The 20297-nt window shown below is 35.4% G+C and overlaps 1 protein-coding gene across 4 annotated transcripts in view; it reads right to left on the bottom strand.

Annotated features, from left to right (window-relative positions):
- Positions 1-20297, bottom strand: part of CCDC83 (coiled-coil domain containing 83) — a 73011-nt gene that overhangs the window by 30086 nt on the left and 22628 nt on the right. For all 4 annotated transcript variants that reach the window (XM_074189107.1, XM_074189135.1, XM_074189116.1 and 1 more), the window contains 2 exons: positions 5557-5725; positions 780-947 (listed from right to left, as the gene is read on the bottom strand). In XM_074189107.1, coding sequence (XP_074045208.1) covers positions 780-947; positions 5557-5725 — 337 coding nt within the window. The remainder of the gene's footprint in view (positions 1-779; positions 948-5556; positions 5726-20297) is intronic.

Below are 20297 nucleotides of genomic sequence, written 5' to 3'. Positions count from 1 at the left end.
GCTGGATTTGAACTCAGGTACTCCTGACTCCAGGGCCAGTGCTCTATCCACTGTGCCATTTAGCTGCCCCTGAAGATGATGCATTCTTGCTTTATGTGAACTATTTGGGAAATCAGTATGGTATGAAGTGTATTAGCTCTGGATTCAGAAGACCTGGCTTCAGTTCTGTGTCTGATAATTAGTCTGTGTAATTTTGCATAAGTGGATCAGCCACTGTGTCCTTATGTATAAAACGAGGACTTGACCTAGATACCCTCTGAAGCGCCTTCTAGTTCTCTCTCTCAGTAAATACATGTGAATAATCTTCATTTCTACAGAATACCCTCTCTATTACAAGTCTGATGACAAGTCAGATCATAGTCTTAGAGAACACACAAAAAAGCTGTAACATGTCCCAAAGGAATCTTTATTGGGATTCAAAGAAAACATCTTTTTTGCTCTGATTTCATTGCCTGAAAATATATTCCTCTCCATTTCTGCTTCCCCTTCCAATCACTTTGGAGTCAGTTTTCTGGTGGCTCACTAGTCCCACGGATGCTTCCTGGAGCTAACTTTTTCCAGATATCAAAAATCTACTGCTTTTTCTGTAGTGGTTCCCTTCTATAATCTCTGGGAACCTCAATATGAGGTTTAGAAAACCCCCTTCCCTTCTCTAGCTCTTTGTGTTATAGATGGTGATGCATATTTGAGGAGTAACCTTTTTTCTCCTTACCCACTCTAGTGTTGTCTTCCTGCTGAGCCTTCATTATATGTATTTGGGTTAGTTTGGAGAAACTGACCTGACATTTTTCTTGTATTCTCTTTAACTAGACTGATGTCATTTTCTAAGGAGACAATTAGTTTAGCATGTTGTTCACTCCCTACATTCTTGTATTCCTCCCAATATTCCCTCTCTCCAAGTTTCTCAAGGAATAATTTCTCAGCATTATTTATCTGCATCCGCATATCTGTTGAGAGAAAGCAAAAATGTGGTGTCAGATTCAATTATTTCCTCCCATTTTGTTTTTTGAATGATAATGATCTACAGTTACTATTAAGATGTTGCAATCTGACTGAATCAGGGTAAAGAACTGTTGTTCAGTCATTTTTCAGACGTATCCAACTCTTTGTGACCTCATTTGGAGTTTTCTTGCCAGAGAAACTGGAGTTGTTTGTCATTTCCTTCCCCAGTTCATTTTACAGATAAGGAAACTGAGGCAAACAGGGTTGAGAGATTTGCTCAGGGTTACACAGATGGTTATAAATCAGAGATCCAGTGCCCTATCCATTGTGCCACCTAGCTACTCAGGATAAATAAAAATATTTGAAAAATGTTGTTTTCATGTAAAACAACTTTATGACACTTCTTTTAAACCATTCTTTAATGAAAAATTTCCTTTTCCATCACTCCTATATCAAATATTTCAAAAAGACTTCTATAGAGAAGCTGGCAGGTTTTTGACTATCTTGAGAGCTTAAATGATATGTCTAATGATCAAAAATTCTAGTGTCATCTACAATGATTATTTTGTTCACCTGAATAAGAATATAATGTTCCTGTTAAAAACTGTTTCATTACAAGTAGTGCTTATTGATACATATTCACTACCCAAGTTTATCATGCTTGTGAGTATGAATTAATTTTTATTTAGGTCACTATTAAGGCTCTGGAAACTCTTTTTTAATTGAAATGTCTTTGATAAATTTAATCACAAAGTTTGAATGTTTGGGCTGCCTTATTATGCAATGAAAGGGTATGATCATCATGAAAACATGTTTTTAAAAATTTCTAATCCTATGAATTAGTACTTCCCAGGGATGGAAATAGTCTTGTATATTGGAAAGACCCCCTGGGTTTGGGAGGGGGAACTTTTGGTCTAAATTCCAGATTTATCTTTTAAAAGAAAAATAATAATTGTATCCAAGCCCTTTCATCTCCCTGAGCTTTAGCTTCCTCATATGTAAAATAGGGATATTTAATCTAGCTCCTGGGCTGTTATGAGGAAAGCAATTAAAAAACTCCAAAACTAGGATGCCAAGGGTCTAGAATTTGAACAGAGAGCTTTTATCATCATCTCCCCATGTGGAGAGACTGAGGAGAGAATTGGGGCAGGAACAGACACTCTCTGGAGCAAAACATATGAGGAAATGACTTCAGAGGCTACCATAGCTACCATGTGTAGAGATCTTACTTCTTTCCTGGGGATTTAGCTAAGTCCTTTACAAATATTATTTCATTTAATCTTAACAACAAATCATGGAAGGTAGATTCCATTATTATTTCCATTTTACAGTTGAGAAAACTGAGGCAAATAGAAGTTATTGGGTAACTTGCCCAAGGTCATCCAACTACTGTCTAAGGTGGGATTTGAATTCAAGTCTTCCTTAGTCTAGGTCCAGTCCTCTATCTATTGTGCCATAAAGTAAGTCCAAGAGGGAAGTTTAATTTAAAATAAATTCATCCTGACCCCAAATCCCTACTGAGCTCTTATGATGATAGATGTCTATGTAATTATAATCCTATGATTCTGAATAGATTTTAAAAGGAAATATAATGGTGACTGCTGGGTGGCAGAATGGATAGACCAAGCCATTGGGTTTGGAATCAGGAAGATTCATCTTCACATTAGTTCAAAATCTCTCTCAGACAGTTATTAGCTGTGTGACTCCTGGGCAAGTCATTTAACCCTGATTGCTTTATTTTCCTCAACTGTAAAATGAACCAAAGAAGGAAATGGCAAACTATTCCAGTATTTTTGCCAAGAAAATCCCAAACATAGTCATAAACTGAAAAACAATTGAACAATTAAAGATACCCATAAGTGTTCAAAAACTAGTTCTCTGATATGCTTGGATATACTCTGATATACTAGTTGTTTGATATATACTTTTAAGTTTAATTTACATTAATAACATTTCCCTCACTGTTTTAAGTCTAGACAATCAACAAAGCAATAAACCAAGCCCTGATTTGTAGCATGTACCTGTTCTAAAAGTATAACTTCTCACACTGAATATTTAAGATGAGCAAGTCCAAGCAGGCATATCAGCAACTGATTTATGAGACAGCATTCAGCATAAGCAGGAAGGCAGCAAATTTGCCAATAGCCTGAATAGACAGCATGAGACTTTCTACCACACCAAGAGTGCCTAAGCAGCTGATTGAAAACAGGCTGTTTAGGCCAGTCCAATTTGTTTCAGGGCCTGTTATGTGACTTCTTAGAGAAAGTAGTGCAAGGGTGTCATTGAAGAGAACAGGATGGCTCTGGAAAGATTAAGTCTATATAACCTACCTTTTCTCAGATAGGTTGTGGCCCTTGGGAGTTCTTGAGCTCTGGGCTATGCTCCCTGAAGTCTTAGATATGAAAAATACATAATAGTTTGGACAATAATGACTAGTATCATGAGGCCAATGATAGCCACCACACCCTTTAGCACTTTCTGCATTTTTGCCTATTCTCTTTGTCTTTGTCAGAGACTGCTATATGCTTAGATCAAAGGAAATGTGAGATGTGAAAGTTCAGAGAACCCATCCCTGGTGTTCACATGGGTTATTTGTGCCTGACCTGTGGTAGAGCATTCTGAGCTCTTATTGATCTGATCAGCCACAGTGGCACTGAAACTTGTCTCTAACATAGCAGGTCATTTTGGTTTTCTTTGATAACCAAGAACCAATCAATCAATTATCACATTTCCCCATATATAAGATGCATCTTTTTTTGAAAAATTTGAGGTCTAAAAACTGGTAGCATCTTATACAGTGGTTATAGATTTTTTTTTACTTGCATTTCCAGTTTTTTCACACTTGTCTTTGCACTCATTGTTTTACATTTGTCACCAGTATATTAGGTTATGTTTTGCCATGTTCTGCCCAGAAGTGGTTCAGAAAAGATTTTTGTACAGTGCTGGATTCAAGTTCACAGTGATCCAGTTTGGAAAAGTGAATGGAAATCATGTTGCTGAATGTCACTTTGGTCTTTCTCCAACTGAGAAAACAATCTTGAGACTGGCTGTGGGAAGAAGAAACCCCACTGAAATGCCAAGGCAGAAGGCCACAAGAGGCAAGTCAGCCCAATGGCCTGAGTTAGAGAGGGAATTGAAGAGATGGAGTAAAGAGCAAAGGACCATTGGAATTCCTGTGCCCACAAAGGGGGTTCAGCAGGAGACCAGAAGAACTGATGATGAAAAAAAGTGACTGATTTCAAAGGAGGACACAACTGGTGCTTCAGGTTCATGAAACAGAATGAACTAAGCATGTGTCCATGCACCAGACATGCCCAAAAGATGCTTGAAAGCTATAAGCAGAAGGTCCTTGAATTTCATGATGAATAAAACTTGAGTTCCATAACTTTATTTTTTCAAATTCTGCATCCCAAAATTTAGGTGCATCTTATATACATGGGGAAATATGGTATATCTTGATGACAATGAGCTAAATGGACTTGCCATTGCATGCATTTCTACAGTCAATTGACTGGGGTCCAGGGACAGAAGATTGCTCCTATTAGTTAAATCCAGAATCATCCCAGGTTCTAACTTATTTCAAAGACTCTTTGAAGGGTGTACTGGTTTTGGAGATGCTGCTGTGATTTGGGCTGCTTTTTAGATTTCATGTCAGCTACCTTTCAGTACACTCAGATGTTGTATAAAAGTGATCTGAATTACTTGGGAATGGTATGGAAGTTGTATGAAAGCCCTTGAGGCTCTTTTTTCCTCAACCACCATTTTATTGTCCACTCATCATAGCCTGGACTGCTGAGAGTCTTAGTCCCAGTTCTGTACCTCCCCATTCCTGAGCTCTTTCAAATCCTCCCTCCTGGCTTCTCCAGTTCCTAATTTTCAGTAGATTTTGGAACCTGAGGGTATTGAAACAGCCTTGGTTGTAAAACTGCTGCACCAGAGATAAGACAAGACTAGGTAAGACTGAGAGGTAGAAAGAAAATGAAAATAAGTGAAAGTTAAGCTCTGTCAAGGTAAAAACTTCCCCAGAGAAGTCTCAAGGGCAAGATATCACATACCTGAGTATTGGCTTTACTCTATCTGCCTTTCCTCACTTCCTATTTCTGGGCTTGTGGCAAGATTGTCTCAGCATGTGATCAGGAGATTTTGGACATATTCAGCATTGCTATAATCACTCCCTGTACTAGCTCCCTGACACAGCCCAACAGCCTTCTCACACATTTTGTCCATCTTAACACTCGGACTCCCCATCTCTTAGATGAAAGAATAATGCCTTAGTATTATTTTGTGGAGTGAGAGCAGAGCTCCCAAAAGAATTCTGTCCTGTTTTAATGACATTATGAGATCATCTGAATTCATTGTTTATTATTTCTCATTCTTCCATCCCGGGCTCCAAACTTTTTATTCCCTTCCAACTTCTTTATTTTCTGTCTCCTGTTCATATTCCTATGTAGATTGAATATACAGACAATTAAGTACTTAATTAAGGAATTATTAACTGGTCACTAAGAAATGTTCACAGCATCTTGATCCCACTGGAAGGAAAAAAAAGACATGTCCAGCCAATAATGAAATGAATAAAATGTTACTTATAAATTCCAATCCTTATTAAATAACCTTTCAAATTTTGTTCCTGATGTCTAACAAACTTCCATTTCCGTTTTAGGGCTTCTTCCACTTCTTCTCTAGTCACAAGAGATGTTGCTGCTGCCTTCTTTTTCTCCTCATCTAGATCACTCACCAGATTCTTGATGTGCCACAACTGTTCTGACTTTAGCCGTGCATTCTAAGATTAAAGACAATGGCAAATGAATTACAGTAGCTGAAGTCTTTTCATTTTTTTTCTTATCATCACTTTTAGTCAGTATGGGAGAGCCAGAGACAGGCAGAGGGAAACTAATTAGATGTGTGTGTGTGTGTGTGTGTGTGTATACACACAATTAAGGAAAACTTACATGGATGCCCATACATTGTGACTGGAAGGAAATCTGTACAGTAGAGGGTATTGGAGTCCTCTGTAATGTCCCCAAGAAACCAACTCATCAGGGAAAAACACAGATCTAAAGATGGCAGCTGATGGAGGCAGATGGTGGCACAGTAAGAAGTTCCTGTAGCCAGTTGGGAACTGCAGAAATGACAGCTGATAAAGTGATGGGAATATTCCTACACCATGTTTCCTACATCCAGCAGATGAATTTCTGAATGGCACCAAGTTACTGTACCAAGCGAGTTCCTGGGTAACTGAGCTGAGGAGCAGCAAGACATGGAGTGATGAAAAGAAAAGCCAACCCAGACACCCTGCCGCTCTTCACTGTCACTATGAGTTGTATGACCTGAGTGGATGGTGGTGTTGGAGTTTCTAGCAACAAGTATTTTATTTTGTTTTCCTTTGAGTTGGGGGGAAGAGGGTGGGAAGGATAAACCTCAAGGTAGTTCTATAAATTTGAAGAACTGAATAGACTCAGGGTGGGAGTGGGACAGGACTCATGGTGGGGGAGTTTTTTTGCCTGGTTATAGGCTTGAAATAGGGGTCTTTGTAGTCTTGTTGTGTTAAATAAAAGTTAATCTATATTAGATGTTTTGTTAGCTTGAGTGCTTACATGGGAGCTGAATCCTTTTTTTTTCTTTTTTCTACAGAGACTTTACTACAAGTCAAATTATGATGTTCCTTAGAGAAAAACTCTAAATGAGGGCAAACTGAGTCAAATTATTATATTCCCCTGAAGAAAACTTTGGTTTGGGGCATGACATAAAAAGAAAGAATATGCCTTCAAGCCTGAACTGTGTACCTATAAACCTGCATCTGGATCATGGATTACATGGGATTCTAGAAACTGAAGTAAAATAATATATTTATTAAGCTTGAATTGATTAGTAGATAATATTATTTTCTTTTTTCTTTAATCAAATAATTTACTGCTTAATAACATACCTTTCAAATAATTTTTAGAACTTAAATATGTAGAAATAAAAAGTCTTGACTAAATGCATTTTGCATAATGTACAGGTAACAGCTTTCATGAATTCATCTGATCCTTTATTACTCATATTACTTTTTTCTAAAATAGGAAGAACAAGAGATAGTTTGGGAGTTGGAAGACCTGAGTTCAAATTCCATCTCTGACAAGTATTGATTTTGTGATCCTAGACAAATCACTGAAATCATACAATGCCCCATGCAAGTCTAAGACTGATTATACATTTCAGAAGACTTAGAGTTTCCTCACTAAGAGTCTCCAATACCAATGAAATCACAGGTCCAAACTAAACAAATAAAACCCAAAATTCCCAATAGAAGCCAAAATTCTAAATATATTGGTGGATTTTTTTTTTTTTTTTTTTTTTTGCAAGGCAATGGGATTAAAGCGGCTTGCTCAAGGCCACACAGCTAGGTAATTATTAAGTGTCTGAGGCTGGATTTGAACTCAAGTACTCCTGACTCCAAGGCCAGTGCTCTAGCCACTGTGCTGCCTAGCCACCCCATATATGGATTATTTTCAAAAATATATTACTACACACAATTAATGTAGGATAACAGATCATGTAGAAAGCTGCTCTGTTTCCTTTTGGCCTCCTCTGTGTGCTAGCTCATTGTGTGGATGCTTTGGGGATGATTGGCTAGCCAGCTTTGGACGAGTATGACCCAATGGAGAAGGAATTTGGGAGTCCAATTTTAGACAGAATACTTTTTTAAGTCAGTGTTCTGAAATGCTATTGTATTATAAGAAATAGCTGATTGATTTTTGCAAAAAGATGGAAAAACTTACATGAAATAATGAAAAGTGATAAATGAGTAGAAATGAAGAGAATGTTGTTCACAGTAACAGAAACAGTCATAAGAACAACTTATCATAAATACTGAAATAAGGTACAAAGGACTCATTAAAGGAAGATGCTATTAATCTCCAGATAAAAAGCTGTTAAAGAAAATTACATATATATATATATATATATATATATATATATATATATATATATACACACACATATACATATAAAAAAGTTAACAGTGTGAAATGGAAATTCATGGTTTTATAATTGAATCCTCTTTTTTATTTTTTTGTCAATTGATATTTTAATTTATTTTTCCAATTACATGTTATAAAAGTTTTGCAATATACATATACATGCATATACATATTTTTAAGTTACATAATTTCCTTCCACTCTTCCTTCCCACCCTCCTCCCCTCAGTGGTGAACAGTCAGATGGATATTGTAAATACATATTTGTGTTTAGCATGTTTACTAATTAGCCATTTTTGGTATGATGAAATAGGATTAAGGGAAAAGAAAGGAAAACTATGATAGGGAAGAAATACATTAGAGAAATTTTTAAAAAGTGAATATAGTGTTTATTCAAATTCTGTAGGGGTTTTTATTTTGTTTTGTTTTTCTTCCTCTGGCTAGGGATAACATTGCCAAACCCAGTTTCCTATGGTTGTCCAGCTCTCTGAACTTCTGAGATGAGCTGCCTCCATCATAGTTGATCAACTTACAATGTTGTTGTTAATGTGTACCAGGTTCTCTTAGTTCTGCTCCCTTCATTCAGTATTAGATCCTGTAATTCATTCCTTGCTTCTCTAGAGTCTGACCGTTCATGGTTTCTTATAGAACAATAGTTTTCCCTAACATTTATATACAATACCTTGTTCAACTATTTCCCAATTGATGGGCATCCCCTCAATTTCCAACTCTTTGCCATTACAAAAAAAGCTGCTATGAATATTTTGGAACATGTGAGACTTTTCTCATTTTTTATGATTTCTTCTGGATATAGGTCTAGTATTGGAATTGCTGGGTTGAAGGGTATGATCAGTTTTATTGTTTTTTGGGTATAGTATGTTGTACTGTGTACATGCATATGTTCTTTTTGTGCATGTCTTTTTTAATTTTAGCTCAAAGTGAATAAAAGCAATATATGTATATAGATATGCATATAGATGCACATATATATATATATATACATGCATAATAATATTTAAAAACCAGTGATCCCACCTCTGTTATATTCTTCCTTTAATCCCAAAGTGCCTATCATGTTAACCTTGGACTTTCCGTGAAGGACTAGGGAGGTGTCCTTTCTCTGTCCTTGCAACATGGTAACTGCTCCCACATTGTAACCAGATTAGAGGGGGTTCAGCTGGGCCTCTGAATACCTCTTACGTTTTGTGTTTCCTTGCCTGACCCAGGGTGACTGAAAATGTTGATTTCAGAACCATATAATGACCTTAGATGCCATCTGGTCCAACTTAGTCATGAACAGATGCCTACTATAATGTACACAAGTGGTCATCCAGCCTCTACTTTCTTGAGGTCATTACAGTTCAGACAAGTCTCCTTAGTTGGGATTTTTTTCCTTTGTCATCAAACCTAAACTGATCCCTTTGCAACTTTTACTCATTGTTCCTAGTTCTGCCTTGAGGCCAAACAGCATGTGGTTATTTCCTCCTCCATATGACAGCTCATCAAATATTGAAGACAACTATTAAGTCCTTCCAGAGACTTCTCCTCCAAGCTAACCATGCCCAGGTCTTTGAACTAATTCCCATGTGTCTTGAATTCAAAGCTCTACACTATTTTAGTCACCATTCCCTAGACAGTCTTTAGAAACTGAATGTGATACTCCAGATGAGTTCTGATGAGGGTGGATTATAATGGGATTACAACTTCCTTGTTCCTAATGGATACCAAGATTGTATTAGTTGTTTTGGTTATCACATCATATTGCCAACTCATTTATAGTACACCAAATTCACCCCTTCCTGGTCTTTTCCAGAATGATTTATCCTTGCCTTCCACATCTTAAATTTGTGGAAGGGCTTGGGTTATTTTTTTTTGTTTGTTTCAAAGTTAAAATTTTACATTTATCCCTACTGAATTTCATCTCATTAAAATTCAGCTCAAAGTTCTGCTGTATCAAAATCTTTCTGGATCCAAACTCATGCACTGTTAGCTAACTTTCCCAATTTTCTGTCATCAGCAAATTTTACATATGGTATGTATACATTTATATCAGTCACTGACAAAGTTATTAAGTAGCATAGAGCCAAGTATTGATCTCTGGGAATGCTCCATCAGAATTCTTCCACATTGACATCGAACCATTAATTTAATTAGTCATTTAGCTAGAGATGGTCTAGAAGGGCTAAGATGGTGTAGGGCCATGATTTCATGTTATTCTTGTTCAGTTGTTCAATCATGTTGAATTCTTCATGACCCATGGACCATGGCATGCCAGATCTTCTATCCAGGTCCTCTTATCTCTGGAAGTCTGTCTAAATTCATGTTCATTGTTACCATGATACTTGGAATCTGTCGCATTCTCTGCTGTCCTCTTTTCTTTTTGCCTTCAGTCTTTCCCAACATCAGGGTCTTTTCCAAGGAGTTTTGTCTTCTCATTATGTGATTCAAGTACTTAAGCTTCAAATTTAGTATTTCACCTTCTGGTGAATAGCTGAGATGATTTCTTTGATCTCCTTACAGTCCAAAGAACTCTCAAAAGTCTTTTCCAGCACACACAACTCAAAAGCATCTATTCTATGGCATGCAACTTTCCTTACAATCCAACTCTCACAGCCTTGCACTGATAGTGGAAAAACCATAGCTTAGACTCTATGGACCTTTGTTGGTAAAGGTCTCTATTTTTTTTATATTCTGTCCAAATAAGTCATATTGTTCCTTCCAAGGAGCAGGCATCTTTTGATTTTATGACTGCAGGCATTTTCTGCAATGATCAAAAAATATAAAATCTGACACTACTTACATTTCTTTTCCCTTAATTTGGCAAGAAGTGATGGGATCATTTGCAAAGACCTCAGTTTTTTTTTTTTTTGATGTTAAGCTTCAAGCCAGTTTTTATACTCTTTTTCACCCTCATCAAGAGGTTTTTAATTACTCTTCACTTTTTGCCAGCAGAGTGGTATCAGATCTGCTTATCTGAGATTGTTAATATTTCTCCCAACAACTTTCATTCTAGCTTTTGATTTGTTAACAGAATTTTACTGAGTTGGTCTCTAACCTGAAAATAGTAGCAGAGCAGGCCAGAGACAGGATGCCAGTAATCAAGAAGCAGTTTAATTAATTTAATTAGTTGATTAATAATTCTGCTGATTGGAGCTCCACCTAGCTATAGTGATGACAGATATTATATAATAAATCACAAGGGAGAGGGAAGATAGATCATACCACACTCACTTTTAAGGCTTGTGTAAATTCTCACACAAGCTCATAAGGACAGAACAATAGAAGCATAACAATTCTTGGGGAACAATTCTCAAGTCTCAGCAAAGTGTGTGGCACATATTAAATGCTACAAATTATTTTGCTTGGATAAAGGAACAGTTTAAAAGTTTTTGATTCACTTTAATATACACAAAGAGACACAGTACAATGAGACATTGTACATTACCTCACGTTCTTTGGAAATCTGACTCCTGAACCAGAGTCTGCTGGGAAAATGCATCTCTAAAACTACATTATTAGTAAAATCATTACACATATCATATTGATCAATAAGAAAAATCATAATTAACATTGTATAGATTCATTCTGCCTGGAATTTTATACAATGTACTCTGAATATAAGTTAAATAAGGGGGAAAATATATATATATATATATATAATCTTGCTATGCTCTTTTTCCAATCTTAAACAAATTAGTTCCATGTTTGTTTTTAACTGTTGCTTCTTGCCCTGCCTGCAAGTTCCTGAGGAGAAAAGTAAGATGAATTCATGACTTCTAAGGATTGATTGAAGGAAATTGGCTTGGAGAAGCCTGATACTATTGGATGAGGAGAGGAACAAAATGGAACAAGGATCCAAATTAGCCATTAGTTAATGGTAGCTATTATTAGTCTTTGAATTTGCCATCCAACCTGTTCTGGATCCATCTGTATTACTACCTAATCTAGATTTCTCCATCTTCTCTTTAGGAGCTGTAGGACATACTTTACTCAAAACTTTGCTAATATCTAGGTAAATTCTATCCCAATCATAAATTTAGTAATCCTGTCCAAAAAACAAACAACCCCCCCCACAAAAAATAACCAGCAAAAAAACTCAATGAGATTAATCCAGCATTGCTTGTACACACTAAAACAATCCTTGCTCTCTGTAATAACCTCTTTTCTTTCCAGATATTTGTCAGCCTTTCTTTAATGATTTTTTCAAAAATTGTCCCATAATTTGAAACAAATACCCTACCCTATAATTTGGCGACTCTGTTCACTTCTCTTTCTTGAAAATTTGGTCAACACCTGCCCTTCCTAAATTTATGGAACCCTTTCCATTTTCCACAATTTTTCAAGGAAGCACAATAACAACAAAATAATAATAATAATAATAATAATAATAACAATAATAATAATAATAATAATAGTATTTATTTATATATCACTTACTATGTGCTGGACTCTGTGTTGATTATTATCTCACTTAGACCTCACTACAACACTAGGAGGTAGGTGCTGTTAATATCCTCATTTTACAGCTGAAGAAATTGAGGTGAAGTGCCTGGCCCAGGGTCACACAAATAGTTAAGTGCCTGAGACTGAAGCTGAGCTCAGGTCTTCCTGACTCTAGACCTGGAATGCTATACACTTTACTACTAAGCTGCCCCATCAAATCTAAACATTCTTTCAGGAATTGAGGATGTCTTTCATCTGGGTCAAAGAGATTTGAATTCATCAAGGGTAGTTTAGTGTTCCTTTGTTTTCTTCTTGTTTATCTTATCAACATCTTGTTTGTGATTTTGGTCCCACTGTTTCTAGGTTAAAGGTTCTTGGCAGAGAAAATAGAAAGGAGGATTTAGATTTTTCTCTTTCTCTGTGTCATTAAAACTACCCAAGCATACACTCATATCTTCCTTTTTGTTCATTTTTCTCCCAATATAATTTTTTATAGGTTTTTTTTTTTTTGCAAAGCAAATGGGGTTAAGTGGCTTGCCCAAGGCCACATAGCTAGGTAATTATTAAGTGTCTGAGACTGGATTTGAACTCAGGTACTCCTTACTCCAGGGCCAGTGCTCTATCCACTGAGCCACCTAGCTGCCCCCCCAATATAATTTTTATGCCACATTGGTTGTTCTTAATTCTTCTTTATCCCAGCTCATTATGAACTTTAGCATTCCTAAATTATTTTCACAGGATTGTGCCTCACTTATATTTGGTCTGACCTTGTTTCCATCTCCTATTCATTTCTGTAATTATGAGAATGGGTGCTGGCTTTGTAAATCGGAGAGATCTATCAACTGAATCCTCAACTGATGAGAAAAGCACTTAAAGAGACCTTGGTCACTCTCCTTTCCCTCAGAGAGAAAATGAGGCAAAATCCCTGATCTAGGTTTTTCAGAAGACCATTTATCCCAAGAAAAAACAGTGTGAAGTCAAGATGAAATATAAAATATCTGAAGTCCTAGCTTCCTCCCTGAATATAATAATAGTTTTTATTATTTCATGTTTAGCTTGTTTTTCTGTCAGTTCACATTTATGAGTCTTTTATGACAAGCATTTCTTTTGTATATAGTAAACAAATACCTGCTCTATACATGATTTACATTCTAAACTGAATACTTATTTATAACCATCCCTTTGGAAAGCCTCTAGACATGTACCAAAACCCAACTTTTTCTAAGGTTTTCCCTGAATCATCAGAGTCTGAGCCAGTGATGGGATTCATCTAGTTTGCATGGTTTGGCAGAAATGATACCTATTTTATGTTGAGTTTGTTGAACCAGGTGTTAATTTATTTGAATCCCATCACTGGTCTGAGCTCAATAATAAGCCAAAAATGGTGAGAAAAGGTATTTTACATATGATCAGGCTCCCCCAGAACTGAACCCAGTAGAGATTACTCATTATAGAGGAAGAATGTATAGAACCTTATATCTTTGAGATCAAAAAGCAGTTTTAATGTTAGAATAGAAAAAGATAAAAATTTACATGTTCCTATCCTCAGCAAAGTCCATAAGAACTGGTAAGACAGCATTTCTGTATGGATCTGCTCATCTTAGAGTGAATTTTGAATGATATTTTTTAGGAGATGGGATTTTTCACTTGGGGAAATGGAAAAAGGTCCTGAATAACCTTAGCAAACTTCTTTAGTTGCAGGTATGCTTTACTAAGTAATTACTTATTGCATGCACACTTATTACAAACATGTGGATAAAATATCCAAGTCCACACATGGGATTTAAACAAGGGGAAAAATACTTGGCAATAAACCCTTAATGTTTGCCAGACATTAAATGTCTGAAATACTGAAATATTTGCTCAAGTCAAAGTTTAGTTGAAGTTACCCAATCTTGCATGCCAAAAAGGGGAAAAAAAGTTTTGTTTATCATTATTTACTCAGTCAAGTGAAACCAGCAATTTTTAACTGAAGCAAAAAAGTACCATACCATGAGAGAAAGAGTTATATGGACACATTAATTAATGAGTTACAAGAAAAGAATTCCTTTCAACCATCCAGATCTCTCAGTGTTTAGTAATATAATTAATGATTTTATTAAAATCTAACATCTGGGAATTCTTAAAAACAAAGCTACTGTTTCTCAAATGCTATTGCTTTTGAAAATAAATTATAGTAAACAAACAGAAGCAAGGATTAGTCATATAGCTTTTTGTTAGTCTAATATTAGACTGAGGTTCATAAAGATTTCATTTAATAGGTACAATAGAATGTTTAATGTGATAAATCATTCTGGATATTAATAAGTAATGATTTAGATGTTTAATTGGTTACTGATCTAAGACAGCCACTGATGTGATTATTCATTGGAAAAAGACTGGAGGAACTTATTTCTGGGGAAATTGAGATGTGATGAAATTGCCTTTGAAAGAATTTGGAACATGTTTAGATAATTTGTAGATGGTTTTAATCTGATAACAACTTGATGTGAAGAGAAACATTTTTGATTGAGTGGGTGGTGTATTCCAAAGGCTCCACCTAAGCAGCAATTTAGCTTCTTCTCTTTCTTGTTCTCTTACTAGTAGATGGCATCTAGTACTGTAATGGAAGACACATTGGATACTCTTCCTCTGAGGTTACCATGTAGCCCACAGATATGGGCCTCAGTCCTTTGCCTTGACTTTTGTTCTTTTATTTTAGATGAAAAAATTTAGAGGTTATGATCTTTTAAGTTTTCAAAGGTCAAGAGAGGAAGCCAGATGAGATCTAAAAATTAAGCCCATGCTAGGTTTTGCAGCAAACCTAGAGAGATCTTCAACTTTTGGGCTGTGTGTGTGTGTGTGTGTGTGTGTGTATGTTTCTATATCCAAGGCAGAGAAACACAATGGAAGTGAATTAGAGACATACCTGGGGTACTTTTATGACCTTAAGGTGGAGATGTTCTCCCTTAGACCAAGAGTATATACACACACACACACACACACACACACACACACACACACACACACACACTTGCAAATGCCTGTAGTGATTGACTGGGCCCTATTATTTCTTTGCCTGCATTAGGATGTGACCAGAAAATAGATAAACTTAATTTTAGTGAATTCTACCCAAAACTTAGGTTATCTTTCTATAGACCTTACTTCCATTTTGACTTGTGTTTCTGTACATAAATGACTTTAAGCAAAATTTTATTAATTTATATTCATTTTTTTTTCAGCTTTATCTCATACCGTTTTCCATCCCGTATTCTTCTCTATCCTCAAGCCAAAATGGACTATCTTATAATGAACAAAATTCATTCATTTCCACATCTCCATTTCCACTGACATTTCTCTTCTGTCTGCCCTACCTCCAGGTCTGACTTCCAACCTTAGTCTCTGTTGAGCTTCCATCAGTTCTTCAAACCCTAACTTATTTTTTCCCTTATTATTTTATTTTATTTTTTCAATTACATACACATTCATCTTTTTGTAAGCTTTTGAATCACATTTTTCTATTTTCCTCCCTTTCCTTTACCTTCCCATAGCAGAGAGTATTCTGACATAGGTTGTACATGTATAATCATATTTAACATATTTCCATATTAGTCATGTTGAGATAGAAGAATTAGAGCTAAAGGGGAAAATCATAAAAAAAGATCATTTCAAAATAAAATTCAAAGAAGTTTCAAAAAAATAAGCAAGCATGATTTGCATTCAGAGACTTTACTTTTATGTCTAGATGTGGACAGCATTTTCCATCACAAGTCTTTTAGGATGGGCCTTGATCATAATTTAAATGAAATTTGTTGCCCAGGTTAAAGGAAGAGAAAATTAAATACCTAAATAATCCTATCTCACAAAAAGAAAGTCAACAAGCCATCACTGAACTCCCTAAGAAAAAAAATCTCCAGGGACAGTTGGATTCATGAGTTAATTCTATCAAACATTTAAGGAACAATTGGTTACAATTTTATATAACTATTTGGAAAAATAGGTGGAGACAGAACTCTAATTTCTTCTATGACAACAAAATAATGCTGATACCTAAACCAGGAAGAGTCAAAACAGAGAGAAAATTATAGACCAATTTGCTTAATGAATATGGATGCAAAAATCTTAAATAAAATCTTACCAAAGTGATTACAGCAAGTTATCACTAGGATAATACATAATGACCAAGTAGGATTTATTCCAGGAATGCAGGGTTGGTTCAATATTTGGAAAACTGTCAGCATAATTGACTATATCAATAAAAAATCTTAACAGAAATCATATGGTTATCTCAGTAGATGCTGAAAAAGCCTTTGACAAAATACAGCACCCATTCTTACTAAAAACACTAGCATAGGAATAAATGGATTGTTCCTTAGAATGATAAGCAGTATCTATCTGAAACCATCAATAAGCATTACTTGCAATGGAGATAAGCTAGAGGCATTCCCAATAAGAGCAGGGTTAAAACAAGGATGCCCCTTATCAACACTACTATTCCATGTTGTATTAGAAATGTTACCTTCAGTAATAAGAGAAGAAATAGAAATAGAAGGAATTAGAATTGGGAGGGAAGAAATAAAACTTCAGTATACCTAGAGAACTCTAAAAATCATCTAAAAAACTACTGGAAACAATTAACAACTTTAGCAAAGTCATCAAGTTATAAAATAAACCCACAAAAATCCTCAGCATTTATATATATGTATATATATATATATATATATATATATATATATATATATATATATATATTGCCCAGTTATTTAGATCTGATTTTATTGGTATAAAAAGTGTCTTATAGAGTTTTATGTATTATATTGTATGTATTAGCAGCAAGAGTTAGAAAGAGAAATGTCATTTAAAATAACTTTTGACAACATAAAATACTTGGGAGTCTACCTGCCAAGACAGACTCAGAAACTCTATAAGACACTTTTCATACCAATAAAACCAGATCTAAATAACTGGGCAAATATCAACTACTCATAGATAGGCTGAGGTAATATAATAAAAATGACAATTCTATGTAAATTAAACCACTTATTTAGTGACATACCAAACAAGCTTCCAAAAAATTGTTTTAGTGAACTAGAAAAATTGTAACTAAATTCATATGGAGAAACAAAAAGTCAAGAATATCAAGGATTTAATGAAAAAATGCAAAAAAGATCACAGATTAGCCTTACCAGTTCTAAAATTATGTTATAAAGCATCAGTTATCCAAACTGTCTGTTACTAGCTAAGAAATAGAATAGTGGATCCATGGAATAGACAAGGTGCAAAAGAGACAGCAGGAAATGATTATAGTTATTTGCTATTTGATAAACCCAAAGAATCCATCTCCTGGGATAATAACCTACTCTTCAATAAAAACTGCTGGGAAAACTGAAAGACAGTATGGCAAAAACTTGGATTAGACCAACATCTCACACCCTATACCAAGATAAGATCAAAATGGTGCAGGATTTAGGCATAAAAGACAATATTATAAGCAAATTAGGAGAACAAGTAATAATTTACCTGTCAAATCTATGGAAAGGGAGCAGTTTATGATCAAGGAAGAGAGAGAGAACATCATAAAAAAAACAAACTGAATAATTTTGTTTACATTAAATTAAAAAGCTTTTGCACAAACAAAACCACTCTAACCAAGATCAAAAGAAATATAGCAAATTGGGAAACAATTTTTACAACTAGTGTTTTTGACAAAGGATTCATTTCTAAAATGCATAGAGAACTGAGTCAAATTTATTTTTAAAAAAAGAGCCATTTCCCAATTGACAAATGGTCAAAGGATATGTAAAGACAATTTGCAGATGAGGAAATTAAGGCTAACTATAGTCATTTGAAAAATTGCTCTAAATCATTACTAATTAGAGAAATGAAAATTAAAGCATCTCTTAGGTACCACCTCATACTTCTCAGATTGGCCACTATGACCAGAAAGGACAATGATCAGTCTTCAAAGGGATGTGGGAAATCTAGAATACTTATGCATTGTTGGTGGAGCTGTGGAACTCTCCTTTTTGGGAAGCAATTTAGAATTTTGCCCAAAGGATAATAAAAAATGTGCATACCCTTTGATCCAGCAATACCACTACTGGGTCTATCTTCTGAAGAGATCATGAAAAGGGTAAAAGCCTCACATGTGGAAAAATATTCTTAACAGCTCTGTAGTAGCAAAGAATTGGAAATCAAGGGGATATCCATCAATTGGGGAATGATTAAACAAATTGTGGTATATGTATGTAATGGAGCACTATTGTCCTATTTGAAATCAGGAAGGATGAAATTTCAGAGAAGCCTGGAAAGACAGACTGGAAATGATGTTGAGTGAGATGAACAGAACCAGAAGAACATTGTACACCTTAATAGCAACATGGGGGTGATGATCAACCTTAATAGACCTGATCATTCCAACAGTGCAATAACCCGGGACAATTTTAGGGTATCTGTGATGGAGAATACCATCTGTATCCAGAGAAAGAATTGTGGCCTTTAAACAAAGACCAAAAATTATTATCTTCATTTAAAAAAAAAGTTACCTTATGAACTACATAATTTTGCTATCTTTAATATTTTATTTCTTCTCCAAGAATATGTCATTTCTCTCAACACATTCAATTTTGATCAATGCATAGCTTGGAAACAATGTAAAGATTATCAGATTGGGAGGAGGGTGGAGGGAAGAGAGGGAAGGGAAAAATTGTAAAATTCAAAACCTTATGAAAATGATTGATAGTAACTACTATTGTATATAATTGGAAAAAATATTTATATAGTAAAAAATTTAGGGGGCAGCTTGATGGTGCAGTGGATAGAGCACCGGCCCTGAAGTCAGAAGGACCTGAGTTCAAATCTAGGCTCAGACATTTACTAATTACTTAGCTGTGTGACCTTGGGCAAGTCACTTAACCCCATTGCCTTACACAAAGAAAAAATACAAGAAGGAAAAAAAAGAAAAATATTAAAAAATTTTCATTCCTCAAAACAAACAAAAAATATTGGCCTTGATCACTGAACTGCTTAGAGGAACTGAGTCCATCATTGTTGATCATCTTGTGTGACCTCTTTCATTAAACTTGACCTGACCTCTCAAAGCCAGAAGTAATTTTTAAAATCTTTAGACTTCACATAATGTTTTATTTGCATTTCTTTTAACCATTTATACTGTTCATATTTGTATTATAGTTATTTGCATGTAGGTCTTATCTTCCCTTTTAGAGTGTAAACTTCTGTAGGCAATATGACTCATTCATCTTTGGTTCTCCTTCAGTGCCAAACACAGTGCAGCCAAGTGGCATGATGGGCAAGCTCTAGACCCACAGCCAGGAAGACCTCCATTTAAATAAGGCTTCAGATACTTACTAGCTCTTTGACTTCAGGAGAATTACTCAATCTATTTCTTTTACTCAATTTTCTCTACTGGAAAATGGGGATCATAATGACACCTCCCTCCCAGGGCTGTTGTGAGGCTAAAGTGAGATATTTGTAAAACTCTAAACAAATAATCTTATTCATAGACTTAATAAATGATTGTTTCCTTCTTTCTGTACACAATTGGCATGTTCTATTACTCTACTCCCATAATAGTAGGGCAGCTAGGCGGTGCAGTAGATAGAGCACCAACCTTGGAGTCAGGAGAACTTGAGTTAAAAATATGACCTCAAATATTTTTCACTTAAAAGCTTTGTGACCCTGGGAAAATCAATTAATCCTGATTGCCTCACATCTAGGACCATCTCCATCTGTCCTGATTCCTATCTGACCTCTGGACTCAGATGGTTCTGGAGGAAAAGTGAAGCTGGTGACTTAGCACATCATCTCCCCACTCAAATCCAATTAATGTGCATGTCATGGCATCACCTCCCTGATGTCATGATCTTTTTTGAGAACAAAGGACAGACATTAATAGTGTCCACAATCAAATGATGAATTTGAATTAATTCTCTACAGTATTTTGAGTCTCTT

The sequence above is a fragment of the Macrotis lagotis genome, chromosome 1 (genome assembly GCF_037893015.1).
Source record: "Macrotis lagotis isolate mMagLag1 chromosome 1, bilby.v1.9.chrom.fasta, whole genome shotgun sequence".
In the NCBI taxonomy this organism is placed as follows: Eukaryota; Metazoa; Chordata; class Mammalia; order Peramelemorphia; family Peramelidae; genus Macrotis; species Macrotis lagotis.
The sequence above is the reverse complement of the archived record's forward strand: the minus strand, read 5'-3'. Positions and strand labels throughout refer to the sequence as shown.